Below are 17,453 nucleotides of genomic sequence, written 5' to 3'. Positions count from 1 at the left end.
CCATCTTGGCTCCTGAGGCGCCAGTGGCGGGAAAAGGCGGCACTCGGTGGAGATGTCCTCTCCCTCACTCCGAGCCCCTCTTGGGCGGGTTTTCCCCCAAGTTTCATCTTGACCTTGCTCTAAAGCCGCCTCAGGTGCCGGCTCGAACCTTTTTCTAACACTTTTTACCTCAGAATTCGAGAGTCGTCGAAGGCTGCGGCGTTCCCGCCTTCGCGCGCTCTGCGCCGCCTGACCCCCGTCAGCCGCCGTAGCGCCCGCACCGACCCGAAAGAGGCGCGGGAGCAGCAGAGCCAATGAGCTCCGGCCTTACTGTGCGGGGCCGGTGCCCTCAGCCAATCGCGCCGCAGCCCCTTCCAACCGTGGGCGCAATGGCGGCCGCCAGGAGCTGCGGCCGCGCCGCGCTGGGCGCGCTGGGCCGCGATGGCGGCGGGGCCGCGGCGCGATGGGGAAGGGCTCTGCCCGCGGGCGGCTCCGCGCTGCGCCTGCCGCTGCCCCCGGGCCGCTCCGCGCTGCGCTGGGTGCCCGCCCGAAACGCCGCGGCTGGGCCCGGGCAGCGGCAGGCCGTGACGGTGGAGGTGGGCGGCAGGTAAGGGGCCCTGAGGGGAGCGGGTGCGGCGGTCAGGCCTGTCCCGGCGGGAGAGGAGGCGAACGTGAGGGGAAACTGGTGCGAAAGGCGGAGTGTGACGAGATTGGCTTAACTAGGGATGTCCTTTGATGGCGATCTCTGCTGGCAGGCTTAAAAACACGCAGAGAATGAGCCTTAATCGGTGAAGTCATCCCTTGGAGGGATTCGGGAATAACGAGCCCTGAGGATGCAGTAAATCGAGAGGCTGATGGGTGTCTGTGGGTACAGCTTGGCAAAATCTCCAAGGCATGGCTGGAACTCCAGCTGACAGGAAAAAAGGAGCAGGACACTCGAGGCTAAAGCTCATTCAGGTTAAGAAAACTGGGTCACTTTTGGCCCAAGAGATTCGGTTTCCATACCTGAGGTGGACGTTTGCCTTGTGTGAAATGTAACCTTTGTTCTGTGCAGCTGGGGCTGCAGATTAAAGCAGAATTGCTGGAAAACTTAACTTGAATCCACCACGAGTAACAGGGTGCGTCTCTCCCTTAGGAAGATGGAGCTGTCTTCTGGAAAACTCGCCAAGTTTGCTGATGGATGTGCTGTTGTTCAGGTAAAAGAAAATAAGTGGTGAAAATTCGTGCAACTTCAAAGTTTCTGCGTCTTAAAAGTCATTGTTAGGGAATCAGAGCCTGGTAGATGTGGGATATAGAGACTCAAGGAGCAACTTAATCACCAGTGAAAGGACAGCGGTGTTTTATAGGAGAAAAACTGTTTGAGAAGCACAAATATTGGCATGAAGAGGAGATTTATGTAGTTGTGTCCTCCGAAGAATAATTCTTTTTTCACAGTTTGATTTGTGAGTAAGTTTAGAACATCAGACGTTATTTTATTTGCAGGTAAATTCAATTTTTTTATCTTTTTTCTTCAACCCAGCTGGGTGACACAGCAGTGATGGTCACAGCAGTCAGCAAAACCAAGCCTGCTCCATCTCAGTTCATGCCATTAGTGGTAAGTGCTTCCCAGAACGTAAGTTTTGTGACCATTTGTGGGAGATTTAGCAGCAGAGTCCCCAAACAGTGGAGGTCAGGACGCTGTGGGGAGTGAGGAATGCACATGGATTATGAGGCTTAAAAGGTTGTGACTGTTAAGGATTGGCACTACAGGATTAGGGTTGGAACTGGATGACCCTTAAGGTCCTTTCCAGCCCAAGCCAATCTGTGATTCCATGATTTGTGTTCCACCCTGAGGCTGAGGAACAGTGGGTCCCTCAGGGACCTACCCTGGAACAGAGCCTGTTTCATCCATGTCATCTGAATTCTGGGTTGACCTTGCTCTGAGCAAGGGATTGGATTATAAAATGTATATAAAATGTAATCATACTATTAATTACGTAAAGTGTCTGTTCTGAGTGTCTAGGTGGCTCTGCTATAAGTGGCATTTGCCTTCAGGCATCTGTTTTGTTTTCCAAGGTTGACTATCGACAGAAAGCTGCTGCAGCAGGAAGAATCCCTACAAACTACCTCAGAAGAGAGCTCGGCTCCACTGACAAAGAAATTCTCACAAGCAGAGTCATAGGTGGGCTGCAACATTTTAGTTACAACGCATGTTAAATGTTTTGTGATGTTCTCATGGGTGTTTGAGAACGCAGCCGTTTGTAGCTGCTGTTGGCAGAGTTGATTTTCTGTGGGAATGCCAGGAAATAAAGCTGTAGCTCCTTGTTCATCAGTCCTGATTGGAATTTTAGGATTGTGTATGTCACAGTAAATCCCTGCCTGGGTTCTGTGCCTTTTCTGGGTGTTTCATTTAAATAATTCGGTCAGGTTATTGTGGGGTTAGTGGCAAGACGAATTGAACATCAACTACTGAAAACCAACTGCTTCTTAGACTCTGGTTGTTTCTTCTGCAGATCGGTCAATCCGACCCCTCTTCCCGGGAGGATACTTTTATGATACACAGGTGGGTCCTGTGCCCTCCAGCAGGGAGAACTGGGGCATGGACAGTGAAAATCTCACGTGACACAGGCAGTGCCTCAAGAGAAATGATTTTTACAGATATCCAGGGAGGGTTTACACTTGGCAGAGCATTCTAATAGCGTAGTGCTGCTCTTTGGTTTGTCGTTAAATTACTTTCGTTACATCCCAAGTTCCAAATTTTGTTGTCCAGATAGAAAAATAGAATTGAAATCTCTGCACAACAGAGGCAAGAGGAGCCAGTAGTAGGTGTTCTAGGTATGGCACAATGTTATACTTTAGTGGGGTTTTTGTCAGCTTTCTACTTTAAATACCTGCACAAATTTCCATTTTGCAGTCTGGGCTTGTGTGGGTATGTGGAATGTTCTGCTTTACTGTCCTTAGCTTTGTATTGACAGCTAATTAAAAAAAAAAAAAAAGGAGTAGGACACAATTATTCATTGTCTTTTATCTTATGCCAGATCCTTTGTAATCTTTTAGCAGTAGATGGTGTCAATGATCCTGACATTCTGGCAATTAATGGAGGTAAGAGGGCGGGGAGGAATCACTGCTTGTGTGGGATTTTGTGGGATCCATTTTCCCTAATCCAGGCTTTTATGTCTTGTTTTAGCTTCTGCAGCACTTGCATTGTCTGATATCCCCTGGAATGGTCCTATTGGTAAGTAAATATCTTGAAATTAGGGATGATTTGAGTGTAGTGGGAGACCTAGAGCACAGCTCCTGCTTTAGTTTTTTTTCTAACAAGAAGCTGAATCTAAATATTGAATTTCAAGCACTGGAAATATTTTTTTACAATGAGTGGGATCATTGCACTTCAAAGGATTATTTTTCCTGGACTAAATAAATTCCTGGAAGGGTTTATAAGCAGAAGTAGTGGAGTATAGAGACCTATAATTTATTTTTTTATTAGTAGTAACTTAGTCTTGAAAAACATAATTTTGAAAATAGCTGGATAAGAATATGTTTCCTCCAGGAACTCAAGAGGAGGTTTGTTTAGTTGTGAATATTTTTTTGGAAAAGAAATTATGTAGCCAAGAACAAATATTTAGCTGTATTTTCCTGCCACATGCCTTTTTTTTTTATTATTATTTTCTAGAAAACATGTGCTCAAGTGACTAAAAAAAGCCCAGTAGAGTCACAGCGTTGTGTGTTTAGTACTTGGCATTGTCTTTATACAGAAACAGTACCCAAAAGTAATTCAGGATAATTTTGCCTTTCACATTTGTTCTTAATACACAGTCAGCATGCTGATATTTTAAAAATTATAGCTTTAGTTATTGTCACTAGCTCTATAGATTTCCAAGTACAATGATGCCTTAGAAAATATCGTTATTTTAACAGTGATTTTCTGGGGTTTCCTTGTAGGTGCAGTCAGGGTGGGGCTGGTGGATGGGGAGACTGTCATCAACCCAACTCGCAAACAGATGTCTGACAGCGCTTTGAATCTGGTTGTCGCTGGAGCTCCACAAAGTCAAGTGGGTGAGTGGGATCATTCTGACCTGCTGAGGGCTTGAACATCAAATAGGTGCCCCTTCGAGTGTTCCTCATGCTTGCAACTTGTATTTTTACACGATAGAAATAACCAAACAACAAAAAAACAGCAATTTGCTGATTTTTTTTTTTTACCTTTCCTCGGGTAGTGATGCTGGAAGCAACGGCCGAGAACGTGCTGCAGCAGGACCTGTGCCACGCCATCAAGGTGGGGGTGAAGCACACCCAGCACATCATCCAGGGCATCCAGCAGCTGGTCAAGGAGCGGGGCGTGGTGAAGAGAACGGGGCAGAAGCTGTTCATGGCTCCCGAGGAGATCGTGGAATGTGCCAGGAAGTGAGTTCAGAACAAATCCTGCGGCTCTGGCCGGGGCTGGGGATGTTTGCAGGTATCAGTGTGGTGCTTTCCTGCTTGTAATGAAAGCAAATATTTAGTCCTCAAAAAAAAAAAAAAAAAAAAGCTTAATTATATAAGGGATTTTTTAAGCTGTGTTTTTAAAACCTTTTTTCCCTTTCTTCCTGCAGACTTGCTTCCAACAAGATCTATGCAGTGTTCACAGATTCTAGCCACGATAAAGTAAGTACTCCAGGCATTATATCTTTATTTTTTAATAATTTCCACAATTCAATCAGTAAGATTTAGTTCTTTAAGCTAATGTTAATACAAAGTCATCTCCCTTCCTTGCATATATTTGCAATGGCAATAATAAATTGTTCTGTCAGTGGTTATCTACCAGAACATTTATCTGCAGTATGTGGAGATGGAGACTCCCTTTTTGAAAGGAGCCACGTGGAAAAGAGGAGGGGACGTAGGTACAGGATAGTGCTGGGAGACTGGGCACAGGGAGAACCATCAGCTGCTGGAATAATCTCCCCAGGGAAGTGGTGGATTCCCCAGCACTGGCCACTTTCCAGGGCAGGGTGCTGGGCCGTCTCATCCAGTCTGTGCCTGTGCCAAGAAAGGCTGCAGCCCTTCCCAACCTGGTTTTTGAATATGTGTGACAGTTCTGTTTCTTATTCCTTGAATTTTACAGAACTTTAAACCCAGCAAAACCCCAACCTGTGCTGTTGTCCTGCCCTGTAGACTTAACTGGTTGCAAATCCTGTGTTCTAGGTTTCGAGAGATGAAGCAATTAACAAAATCAGGCTTGAAACAGAAGAGCAGCTGAAAGGTATTTTCTGCTTTCTTCATATTTAGAGAGTGCGTAAATGGAGTTATTACTGCTGAAGAGTTACAGTAAAAGCGCTGTAGAATCCGTTTTCCAACTTCAGATGCAATTTCTTCTTTATCCCCAGAAAAATTCCCAGAGGCTGAGCCTTATGAAATCATGGAGTCTTTCAACGTGGTTTCCAAGGATATTTTTAGAAACCTCATTCTGAACGAATACAGAAGGTGAGCACGTCCAGCTCCTCCTGAATCAGTGTATCTGTCAGCTTTTTAATCCAAGATGAGTCCCGCTGACCTCGCCACTTCTCCCTGTGCCTCCAGGTGTGACGGCAGAGATTTGACTTCCCTCAGAGACATTAAATGTGAAGTGAACATGTTCAAAATGCTTCATGGATCAGCCTTGTTCCAAAGGGGTCAAACACAGGTAGTGCCACTTAAGCGCCAGGAACTAGGAATGAGTTATCAAACTGACAGATTTCGCATTTAAATGCCAAGTTTCTTTTCTCCTCTCGTGTACATGTAAGAAGCAGAAATGGTGTGTGGGCTGGGAAGTGGATGAGAAATCTTTCAAAAAAGGAACTTCTACAGAACCTGAGCTAAAAAGGGAAATTGTACCCCCAAAAAAAAATGCAGTAGTGAGCTGTTTTCTTACTCTTCCTTGCCAAAAGTGGCAGCTGTTGGGTGGATTGAGTTAAGGCTGTGCTGGAGATTTGGTCTCCTGTGTTTTTCTGGCTCCCTTTTCCTACAAGACTCTCAGCCATTGATCTGACTCACTGCACTTGTTTCAGTGGTAGTTTCAAGCAGTGATTTGCTTCTGAGTGTTGTTCCCTGTTATCCCACTAAAAATAACACCCACTGCAGGTCTGTGTGGGAAACAGGCACAACACTGTGGCTGCAGCTGGCCAAGTCTCTTAAATAGCTCAGGGTTTTTTTAACAAGCAGATTAATAATAGAGATTAATAATAAATTTCTGTGAAAAGGAGGAAAAAAGTCTGTAGGAGTGGCAGGTGATGGCATCTTATTTGTTGCTGGAATTCTCCCTGATTCTTCATAAACAGTAGAAGTTGTGGAGGGTGGAAGGGTTTAAGAGGAGTTAATTTTTTTATTTTAGTTTATTTTTGTTTCAGGTGCTTTGTACAGTTACATTTGACTCCCTGGAATCGAGTGTGAAATCAGACCTGATCTCCACAGTAGTGAGGTATGGAGGTGCTTTGGTGTCTTGGCAGGGGTGATCAGAGGGGGAGCAGTGAAGCACATGGGATAGAATAAATACCTTTGTTAGGACTGAAACGTGTTAAATTAGACTGGGAAGGGGCCTGTTCTGAAGAGATCATGGCAGCTGTTCGGTGTTAAGGAGACATTAATTCCACACACACACATTTGAAACATCCAGTCGGGTTTATATGTTTGAAATATTTGTGTTCTCTTTTTAATGGAGCAAGGAAAATTTAATTTATTATTGTAGCAAGCAAGTCCTTGTGCTTTTAACACCTTTTATAGCTGAGGGCTGAAGTGAAGCTCCTTCCCCTTGAAAGCCTCCAGTTCAGTGATCTCATCCCACCAGCATGGGAGCTTTTACATTTTAATGTCTCAGCTTTACCTAAAGTTTTCTGTCCTGGAGGTGTTTGTCCATATTCTGTAATTTTTGGTAATTGTGGGTGATCAGCAAATACTGATTTGTAAGTTTTGTCCCTGGGTCCCTTTGTAAGCAGATCAGTATAGTCCTGAATTACCTGTTGTATGTAAGATGTGTTTGGTTGCTCATTTTTTTTGACATGGTCTTGTTTTTAATTAATAGTGGCATAAAAGATAAAAACTTCATGCTGCATTATGAGGTGAGAGCTTTACTGTGTCCCAGCTTTCTGCATGATTCACAGGAGGGCTGCATGGCTTGCTTTTAAATCCATCACTTCCAAGGAGATGAATTATCTCCAGATTTGCTGAAATGTATTTATTTTAATTCACGTGTGAATTGATCAGAACAGAAGTGCTGGTTTCCTAAAAAGCTCTGGGTAATTTTTAATATTTAAAAAGGCTGTATAAATTGGACTGTCTTAACATTAGGTGAGCTGCTTAAGAGCAGGTTGTTGCTGAAATCAGGATGAACCTGCACTATCATTTTTAGTGAGCTCTGTTAATGTGTTCAGCTGACACGGTAAATAAGGGCTTTTCCATCTTGCATCTCTCTCAGCCTTTGCAACTTGCCCACAGTATTTCCTACAGGCCACAGGCACATCTTGTCCCATTATCTGCAGGACAGAAATAACCCTCCTGCTGTGTTGTCTGACGAGTTTATTTGGAGGGAGCCTGCCACGTTGTGTCTCAGCTCCCTTGCCACTGCTTTATTTCCCTCTGTTCTGTGGCAGTAAAACATTTACCAAACATTGCCTGCACTGGTCCTGCCTTGCAGACTAAGTGACTGATGAAAGTCACATGGTGATTTGATTGTTTTTTTTTTTTTTTTCGTTTCCTTTGTTTTTACCTTGAGATGCCCCAAAACCGCAGAGAACGTTTCTCCGGGCGCACGTTTCAAACCGCGGGTTAATCCTCTGCTTTTCACTCCGCAGTTTCCACCTTACGCGACCAACGAGATCGGCAAAGTCACTGGCATGAACAGGAGGGAGCTTGGGCACGGTGAGTTCCCACTGGAGAGGCCCCCTGCGGGAAGTTTTCCTGTCTAATCTGATCTGTGTGCGTGGATCATCATTTGGTGTGTGGGGCTGTTTCTCAACAGGGGCGCTGGCAGAGCGAGCTTTGAAACCCGTCATTCCCCCGGATTTCCCCTTCACGATTCGCGTGACTTCGGAAGTCTTGGAATCTAATGGTATTATTTTTTTTTTTTGGTTTTTATACTAGTGCTGGAGACTGAGTTTGGTTCTTCGTGGGTTACAGGTGATAGATTTCAGTATGAATGTTTTTAGTAGCTCTGTTACTTGAAGGACTTAAAATAAAAGGCATGTGGGTGGTCATGAGCAGTGGACCTTTCCATTTGTAACAGTATGAGATGCAAACATAAATCATGAGTTTAATACAATATCTGGGGGCATTTTTGTGCTACAGGTTGAGGAAGATAGCTTGTGTTGACCCCCATTTCTCAGTGTTTAATCCCTTTTTTTTTTTTTTTATTCCCATATTCCAACTCTGTAGGTTCCTCCTCCATGGCTTCTGCGTGCGGGGGAAGTTTGGCACTGATGGATGCAGGTACAAAACACAGCCCTTCTGAGGATAAACCGCCCTGGACCGTGTGCTTTAGGATCTAGAAATGACCAAAGGCTCCCAAAATGTATTTCTTTCTTTGTGCCCCTCTTAGGGGTTCCAGTGTCCAGTGCAGTGGCAGGGGTAGCCATAGGGCTCATCACCAAGTGCAGCCAGGAGAAGGGGGACATTGAGGATTACCGTTTGCTGACAGACATCCTGGTGAGTGTGCTGCTGGTGGTACTGCCACTGCTTGGTTCTGGAAAATGGCCTTCTTTTGTAACTCCTTACCCAGTTAACACTGAAACACTGCTGCTGCTAATACTGGTGTTCTGTTCTGTCTCCCAAACTCCTCCTTTATTTTGAAAAACCTCCAAGAAATGTCCAGTCAGATTTCTTGGGTTTTGTGTAATTAGTTTTTTTTTTCAACGAATTTTGTCTTTTGGGAGGAAGAGATTAATAATTCTCGAATAATTTACTGAGAAACATATTTATTGGATGGAGAATGAGCATGTGGAGAGTTGCTGGGGAGGAAAAATGCACCTTATGATGCAGCCACTGGCAGCACAAAATCAACTGTGGGTCTGCTGTTCTGAAACTAGTCCACAAAAGCTCTTGATTTCTAAGAAGAGAAGGGAAGAGTGTTAATAAATAAGGCTGAAGAAAACTCAGAAAGAATTCCAAAGGCCTCAGAACTATTTTTATATGGCTTTTTGAAACACAGAGCATACTTTTAGTATTGTGGGACCTGGCAGTGGGATAAAGTTACTCCAATCTGCTTTCTTCTCTCTGTGCTGGCAGGGAATTGAAGATTATTTTGGAGATATGGATTTCAAGATGGCAGGTACTAATAAAGGAATAACTGCCCTGCAGGTATGGCAACATTGAATCTTCCTCAATCTGAGAAAGTGTTAAAAAAGTTTTCTTGCCATACTGATGTCACTTAATTCTTTGCTAAGGTTGATCTAAAACTGCCAGGAATACCAATAAAAATTGTCATGGAAGCCATTCAGCAAGCCACAGGTAGGTCCATCTTTGGATTTGCACCCGTTTGATCGTATGAAATGATAAATTGTATTAAATTCTAAGTTTTGTGTAGCCAAATAATAAACCATTGCTCAGTTGGCAGGACACATCCTCCACTTAGGCAGGAGGCAGGTTTTTGTCAAGAGATATTTATCTAGTTTATGGAAAAAACTGTGTAAATTTATTGTGAGGTCACACAGAATTATTGATTTCCTGCTCCTCCCCCTGCAGCTGCAAAGAGGGAGATTTTACACATCATGAACCAAACGCTGGCAAAGCCCAGACCCAACAGGAAAGAAAGTGGACCGGTTGTAGGTAATGTTGTGTGAATTCATATCTTTCATCATTGCCTCTTTAACAGTAAACTTCTTAAACCACCTTTTTAAAATGAATTTCACACGTTTCTGCCTCTGCCCTATGGGATTATTTTTAATTTACTGGGGAGGGTTAGTTATTTGGGGGGGGTTATATTGCACTGTTTGACTGTACACCAGAAATCAGGATCAGAGTGAAGCTCTGTGGGGCTCCTCTACCCGTTCTGATTTTCGGTGTCAGTAGCAGTGTGGCTTAAGGGAATTCACAGCCATCAAACTCTGTCCTGTGTCTTCATTTATTGCAATTCTTGGGTGTAATTACACCCATGGTCAGCAAATATTACAGGTAGCTATAAAAGACTGAAACCTGACTGCATGTGACCTATTTCTTGGGGTAGTTTTCACGATTTTTTTCCATTCAGCATTTCAAAGTCTTCTTTAAATGTTCTTGCAGAAACTATCCACGTTCCATTGTCAAAAAGATTAAGATTCCTTGGTCCTGGGGGTTATAACTTGAAGAAGCTTCAAGCACAGACTGGTGAGACGCTCTCAATTCCTGTGATGATTTATCCCAGTGTGTTCCCCTTTGTTTCAGACTTGTATATTGAGGTATTCCGATGCTCAGAGTAAAAATGGGGAAGGGTTGGTGTGCGTAGAGTAGCAGGGAGATGTTCTGCTTCAGCTGCTTGGGACTTGAAACTCTTGATGCTCTGCCAGCTTGATTAGTGCTGCTCAGGGGATTGAGGGGGGAGAAAAGGAGGAAAAATCCCATTTCCCTTTGGGGCAGTCCTTTGGCCAGAAAACTGCTCTGGAGGTGCAAGGAATTTTACCCCTGTGGCTCCAAAACACTGTAGTTTCCATCAGCTGTTGGTGAAAGCTGTAGTTTTATTAAAAATCTGGGGAGAAATTCATTCATGAAAACCCCCAAATCCTTTCAAGAATTCTTTTCCTGCCATAAAAGGACTGTAAAAATAATTCTGTGTTCTTGCATGGACCGGAAGTTTATCCAGGTGTTTACAAGTGTACCTGGAACGGGGTTGCATGTAAAGCTGGTCAGTGCCTAAACTGAAGGCGATTTAAAACAATTGAAACTCTGAGATCTTGGAGAGTCGGTGCAGAATCATTTTTCTCTCTGCAAGTGAGTTTGCTGCTTGCTGAAACGCTCACCTAACCCCTCTGCTTTAAATGTCCCTTTCTGAGGTGTGACTGTGAGTCAGCTGGATGAAGAGACTTACTCGGTGTTTGCCCCCACGCCCAGCGCAATGCACGAAGCCAGAGAGTTTATCGGGGAGATCTGCAAGGATGATGTAAGGACAGACTTCTCTTGGCAGCTTTTTCAATCTGCTTTTGGGGAATTTTGGTCCTGATCTTTTTTTTTTTTTTTCTTTTTTTTTTTCCCCCCTTTCTCCCTCTACAGCAAGAAGTTAATTTGGAATTTGGTGCCATTTATACAGCCACGATAACTGAAATAAGGTATAAAAACTGCTCTGGAGTAGAAGTAGAAATTATTTAATTTACATAGAAGATGTGCAATAATTGATTTTTAAGTGTGCCACTTATGCAGGTGCCAGTGCCACCAGCCTCATTTCTGGTATTTCACCTGTTGAAAGTATTTTGTTTCCTGATAAGGCTGTTTATTTCTGCTGCTTGTTTAGTTTCTAAAATGCCTCTACAAATTATACAGCCCCAAACCTTTTTTCACCTTGGTATCCAAAAGAGGTGGCATGAATTTGCTTTCCACTTCTCAACCCAATATTTGTCTTGTAAAATGGTCCCTATTACTGAAATATTGTGCCCTGAAATAAGAAATTTCCATCCACTTCTGATTAAGGAAAAATGAGTGGACGTGTCATGGTTGCTACCGGATTTTTAGAAGGGGGAGAGTAGAATTCTGTGTATTAGTTTACTAATGCTTGCTCTGGGGACAATGTGCAAAGTGAAATAGGGGCTTTTCTGGGTGTGTTTTGAAGTAACTGTGCTGTTTTGTGCTGCAGGGATTCTGGAGTGATGGTGAAACTGTATCCAAACATGACACCGGTGCTACTTCATAATTCACAGCTTGATCAGAGAAAGGTGGTCACCCTCAGACAAGTATAAAATGGGCGCTTAGATTTGTTTTTTAATTTATCATCGCAGCTCTAACACTTTCCTGTAGCTCTCGAGTCCGTTTCCAGGTTAAAATCTGTTAGATTAGCAGCACCCTTTAGTTTAACTCTGCTCACCCTGTACTTGGAGCTGCCCCTGTGCTTTGGACAGGGCTTTTGTGCACATCACCAAGTCCTTTGGCTCTGCAATACGTTTTTCTGTGTAACATTTACAAACCTGTCGTTCCTCAGGCAGTGCTGAGCCACTGTGACTGTCTGCAGTGGAGCATGGAGAATCCCTGGGGTTTTTTTCTAATTTTTTTTTTTTTCTGAAAAACCCTGTTTTAGATTCAACACCCCAGCGCCCTGGGATTAGAAGTTGGACAAGAAATTCAGGTAATTATTTTTTTTTTTTTAATTTTAAAATGCTCATAAACTGCCGTCCGTATTTTAGGGTTGGAGTGAATTTTTTTTTCATTTTTGTGTTAATGAAGAGAATATTCAGCCGTGTAGGATCCCCTTTCTGTGCTGGCTAAAGGCCCGATCGTCCCAGCTGGGTGGGTTCAGTGTGACGCTCGTGCTGTGCAGGCAGCACTTCATCTCCAGCGTGCGGGTGGTTTGTTTTCTGCCCAGGTGAAATACTTTGGCCGTGACCCCACGGACGGCAGGATGAGGCTGTCGCGGAAGATCCTGCAGGCGCCCGCCACCACCACCCTGAAAACCCTGACGGACAAAAACAGCATCGTGCTGGGAGGGGCTGTGCCACAGACATCCTCCTCTTCCCACTGACAGGTGAGGCCTTGGCAGCGGCTCAGCTGATTTTTACACACTGCAGTTACTCCTTGTGGCGTGCAGGTGCTGCTTGACGTTCAGGTGAAGCACGCTGCAAGTTTCCCTGCCTGTATTTGACTGTCAATACTTATGCCTCAGTTTTTTCCCAAGCTGGTGTAGGGGGTTTTTTTTTGTCCTTAGAAAGCTCCTAGAAAAGGAAGGTGTCTCATCTTAAAATCAGGAGCAATCCCACGGCGAGACTGGCAAATGGAGAGGCACAGTGCACCGGTGGTAACCTGAGGAAATCTTCTAGGAATGATTCACAACAGCAGGAAAAATGAAAGTTCATGGAAGAAATTTCGCTTTTAAGAAATGTTTTTGCACCTCGTGCCTTGATACCAGTCGGTTACAGAGTATTTTCTCTCTCTTTCAGGAAAAAAAGGTGGAAATACAAGTGACCTTTGCTAGAATCTGTTGATGCCCTGGCAAGAACCTGCAGGTGGATGGTAGTGAATCATATTTTTTAAAATAGACACTATTTATGCTTAAAGGTGATGTAGAACTTCAGAGTCTTCACATGGATTAAAACCCTTTAAAATAAATCCAGAAAGAAGCAATCCTCTTCTCTTGTGTAGCAGGGCTGAGATGAGAATGTGGAACTTTATAGACATTTCAGTGCTTAAGATTCCTCTCACTGTCAACTCAGAATAAAACTCTGCATCTGAGAAGCATGAATGGCTTTTCAGAGTACAGGATTGAAATGCTGAGCAAAACATAAAGGCTTAGAAGTGTCACCTTTAACATGATTGATGCTGGTTTAGGTGAATACATCTGTAACTGTCATAAGGTTCAGGCTTGCTAAATTATCTGAGCAGAAGGGGGATTAAACAACCTGGCTGAAACATCATCATTTACCATCTGGGTCTGTTAACAGCAAATTTTAAATATACATATCATTAAAGCAATAAAATAAAATACTTATTTTGGACTAAACAGTGGATGTGATAAACCCTCCCTCTAAAACACTCTCGTTAAGAGTGTTGGAATCCCTCTATTCATTATGTTCCATCAGTGGGTTCACTGATCTCTTTTAGACTCCAAAACATTTCCCAGGGGCTCAGGAGAACAACTCGTTTTTCTGCTGTGAGTACAGGCTTGGGAAATCAAAGAGGGTCCTTCTGATGTTCACCAGTCTGTATGCAGAACTTGTAAGAAAATCAGCTTCCCACCTGATGGCAAGGGGGAGCTGAACCTCTTGAAACAAAAAACAAAGCACTGGGGAGAGGAGAAATGTGAATGTACAGTAAAAATTCTTTTTCCTATTATTTTAACCTAAAGTATTAAAGGAGAAAGGAATGACTGGTACACTTCTCTGTAGTTGTCTGTCTTTTATCGTGTAAGATTGAAAAATCGATTGGAAAGATGGAAAAAATAGTTCCTTAGCAATCTTTTCCTCTTTTTTTGAGGAGTGTTTTCTGTTATTTCTTAACAAGAATTCAAATGCCATTTCTTACTATGACACTTGACTGATATGTTGTTTGTTACGTGTCCTGAATAGTGTTAATAAAATTATGTAGGTCATTGTTGAAGTCCCAGAGCAGAAGCTCAGATGTTTCCATTTCTGATAACTCTTCTCAGAAACTGATCTCCCCAGTTTAAGTGGTTGGCTGAGGTTTATTGTAGAATAATTTGTGTAAGGCTCCTGTGGGTGCTGCTCCCAGTGAATCAGCTCCTGGAGCGCCGGGGATCGTCCTGTTTGTTGGGCGATAGAGGAGGAAAAAGACTTTCATGTTGCTGCGGCAGAACCTGTACAGTCAGCCTGGCTTTCTGCACCTGTAACAACCTCCGGGCCCTGTGGGGAGGGGTGGGGAAAAAATACACTTGGGAATAGCTGGGAGGAGCAGAGAGCAGCGTGTGCTGGTGTGACCCTTCATGTGGGGAGGGCAGGGCTGCCTCCCACAGCCCGGCTTCTCCCGCAGCCGTCGCCGGCGCAGGGTGGACGGTGACGGTGGCAGCAGGGACTTGGCTCTCAGGGGCCATCAGCCATGATCAGAAAGCAGGTGGGTTAATAGTGCTTGGCACAGCCAGCTCAGTCCTACTGCAGTAGCTGGTTTTTCATGTTTGAGGCAGTGATTTATGTCTTTTTTTTTTTTTTTTTTTCTCTGCTGCTCCAGATAATTAGCTCCTGTAATGACCCATCTTAAATGGAGCCTTTGAGAGGAAGTGCCTTGGAAAAGTGAAGCTGGGCAGCAGGTCAGGAGGGCCACAAGTGCCTGTAATTGAAAGGAATTGCCTCGGAAAGTGAAGCTGAGCAGTTGCAGAATTACAGCAGGTCAGGAGAGCCACAAATGCCTTTATTTGACAAAGGCAACGTTTCCACACAAGAACAAAGAGCTGGGGTATCTTTAAATGCCAGCAATAAATATTACAAGTACCATCAAAAGCATAAGAGCTGGCCTAATTGTACTCCTGAGATTACATGCCAGGGGGGAGCGATACAGGCTCGTACTATCACTGCAAGAAATTTTTGAGTGATTTAGGAATGAGTTGTCTGTCGTGCTTCTGAAAACTAAAAAATGAGAGCTCCCTGCTGCTCACGTTGTGGCACTTGACGAGTTGCTCTGTGTCTGAGGAGGAACAGGGAACTCAACATCACTACCTCAGTGATGGTAATGGGGAGGGACAAGCTGCTGGCAGGTGCAACACCACGGTGGGAAATGCTGCCTCGCTCCCTGTCCATCTTACGGTGCAGGGATTCACCTGTGTTGCTTTCCTGGTCTTAAATCAGGTACATAAGAGCTCTGGCAGCGTGTCTTGCATGTTTTCTCCAGGCAAGGTCTCCAGAATGGACTTGTTTGTTGTGGGTGTAGAGGACAGGTCACGCTGGGGTTCATAACCCCCTGGATGCTGTTTAGTGCAAAGAGAAGCCCAAAATATCTGAGTGAACGCAATGCAGGGGTGTTCTGGAGTGATGGTTTTCCACCACTGAATTCAGTGCTGGAGAGATCATGGATTTATTTCACAGCTTAACAGGAGAAGTAGTTTTTCTGGCTCGTGTATCTTCTACTCCTTCTGTACCTGTTCACCATAATAGATAAGAATTATCTATAGATATTCACCATAATAGATGAGATTTGATAGGTGAGATAAGAATTTGCTCCAGAATATTCTGCTGTGGTTTCTTTTATGTATCTGGAGAAGGGCTGCATTTAATCTCGAGTAGAAGTCATGCTTTATTTTTGTGCATTTGGCTTGAAGAGCTAAAAAGCACACGTAGAAGTCGTGCAGAGGGGTGAGAGAGTTTGTGAGTGGCAGATGTCCTGAGGCAGCAGTGTGCTGTGGCCAGTCAGGTTTTAGTTTCTTTTTGTATTTCCTTTTAATGGAGCTTTCACTAAGGCAGAAATACGCCCATTGTGTAAAACCTTGAGAGGATCGGTCTATAATACGAAAAAGGCACTGATGCATAGAGGGGAAGAGTGGAACCCCACTGTAAACTGCTTGACGTGACTCTCAAATCATTGTTGGTGAAATTACTGGTGTAACGTGGTCTTTTGTATGGTTACAGACTTATTTATCCATAATGATGAAAATATCCTAAGTGATGTTCATATACAGCTAAATTTAAGTGTGATGATAGTTTTCTCAGAGGAGTGTCCTACAGCTGCCATCTTCTGCAAAGAAAATTCATGGTAAATCTTAGGGGCCTGTTACAATGAAGGTCAGCCAAAGCTGAGACTTAAATATTGCATAGATACAAGTTTTCTAAATCTGCCTAAAGAATGTTTCTTGAAGGTATGGAAAAGCTGTACACAGTTTCTTAGAGTGGCATATTCTGTTGTGATTCTTTTTCTTTCCCTTCCTCTGGAACGAGATTGAACTTACACCAGAGACATGCCAGTCTTGTAAATAAGAGCTATACCGGTGTAACTGCTTTCACCATGAGGCAAGAGCCAGGAAAGTCTGGCTTTGTCTGGGAGTGAGGCACACCCTGGCCTCGGGAGCACTTACCCTGCCATCTCCCATTTAGAGCCTCAAAAAATTGGTTCTGAGACACTTTTAAGCTTCTCCTCCTCCCCCGAGTCCCCACTGTTTCACACAGCTTGACTTCTTGCATCACTTGTGTCCTTTTTCCCTATTCCCACGCAAACACCGACATGCAATTTCTTTTTTACCCGTAGCACAGAGGAGATGTGTAGCTGGTGTTTAGTGTGTAAAACTAAGATTTACCGACACCACGATGCCTGGCGAGTGGTTTGTCTTAAATTGTACAGTGTTTACAGGGGATAATTAAGCATGTTTCTCTCGGGCCACAGCTTCAACTTCAGTTTAGCTTTTGAGCTTTCTGAGGATCTGTACAAAGCATCTACAGAATGTATGTTACAGTGTGGCTGTTTCTGTAAGGAGAGTCCACTGAATAGCCTTTCTGCTGTTTTTTGATACAAGGGACCACTTTTTTAATGTAATTTTTTTTTCCTAAAAGCGAAACTCAATGTTTGTGTTTCGTGCGCCGTTTAAATTTATCGTGGCCGGGCTGTGAAGCTCACCCATCATCGTGTCACGGTTGCGGGTGGCACTTTCCGTGGCGTGACGGGGAAGAGGCGTGTGCTTCGCCAGCGGCGGCACCAGCTTTTAGACAGACGCTAAAATAATATATCTTTTTAAGTCTGTTGTGGGGGGACACGTGAAGTATTCCCCCTTCAGAGACCGCGGGTGTCCCAAGGCCCGCGCTCCCCTGTGGCTGAGGCGGCCGCCATTTTGTCCCCGCCTCCGCGCTCCCGCCCGGCGCCGCCCGGAGTGTGAGGAGCGAGCGCGGGCTCCTCCCCGTCCCGTCCCGTCCCGCCCCAGCCGCCGTCCCTCCCCTGGCCGTGGC

At 44.3% G+C, this 17,453-nt stretch overlaps 1 protein-coding gene across 1 annotated transcript; it reads left to right on the top strand.

Moving 5' to 3' along the window:
- The first annotated feature begins 492 nt into the window (after positions 1-492).
- On the top strand, positions 493-14,184 carry PNPT1 (polyribonucleotide nucleotidyltransferase 1). Its single transcript, XM_027901679.1, has 29 exons — positions 493-586; positions 1,115-1,175; positions 1,499-1,573; positions 2,035-2,140; positions 2,472-2,521; positions 2,997-3,060; positions 3,146-3,193; positions 3,901-4,014; positions 4,176-4,362; positions 4,551-4,602; positions 5,140-5,197; positions 5,322-5,418; positions 5,515-5,617; positions 6,321-6,391; positions 6,992-7,028; positions 7,761-7,827; positions 7,928-8,017; positions 8,341-8,394; positions 8,504-8,610; positions 9,190-9,261; positions 9,348-9,411; positions 9,646-9,729; positions 10,183-10,266; positions 10,929-11,035; positions 11,146-11,201; positions 11,723-11,801; positions 12,161-12,208; positions 12,446-12,604; positions 13,017-14,184. Exons 2-28 carry the CDS (start codon positions 1,119-1,121, stop codon positions 12,599-12,601), a joined length of 2,187 nt encoding a protein of 728 aa, XP_027757480.1. The 5' UTR covers positions 493-586; positions 1,115-1,118; the 3' UTR covers positions 12,602-12,604; positions 13,017-14,184.
- The last annotated feature ends 3,269 nt before the right edge of the window (positions 14,185-17,453 follow it).

This window comes from Empidonax traillii, unplaced genomic scaffold, assembly GCF_003031625.1.
Source record: "Empidonax traillii isolate 1590-97213 ecotype Southwest subspecies unplaced genomic scaffold, ASM303162v1 scaffold804:size347002, whole genome shotgun sequence".
Classification (NCBI taxonomy): domain Eukaryota; kingdom Metazoa; phylum Chordata; class Aves; order Passeriformes; family Tyrannidae; genus Empidonax; species Empidonax traillii.
Note: the sequence above shows the minus strand (reverse complement) of the source record. Positions and strands in the feature narration are given on the sequence as shown.

What these genes read in the sequence shown, in the direction of transcription:
- PNPT1 (XM_027901679.1), top strand. Translation starts at nt 1,119, where the DNA reads ATGGAGCTGTCTTCTGGAAAACTCGCCAAGTTTGCTGATGGATGTGCT. An exon ending in GGAAGTCTTGGAATCTAATG is followed by an intron (nt 8,018 to 8,340) that starts GTATTATTTTTT and finishes CCAACTCTGTAG; the next exon opens with GTTCCTCCTCCATGGCTTCT. An exon ending in TTTGGCACTGATGGATGCAG is followed by an intron (nt 8,395 to 8,503) that starts GTACAAAACACA and finishes TGCCCCTCTTAG; the next exon opens with GGGTTCCAGTGTCCAGTGCA.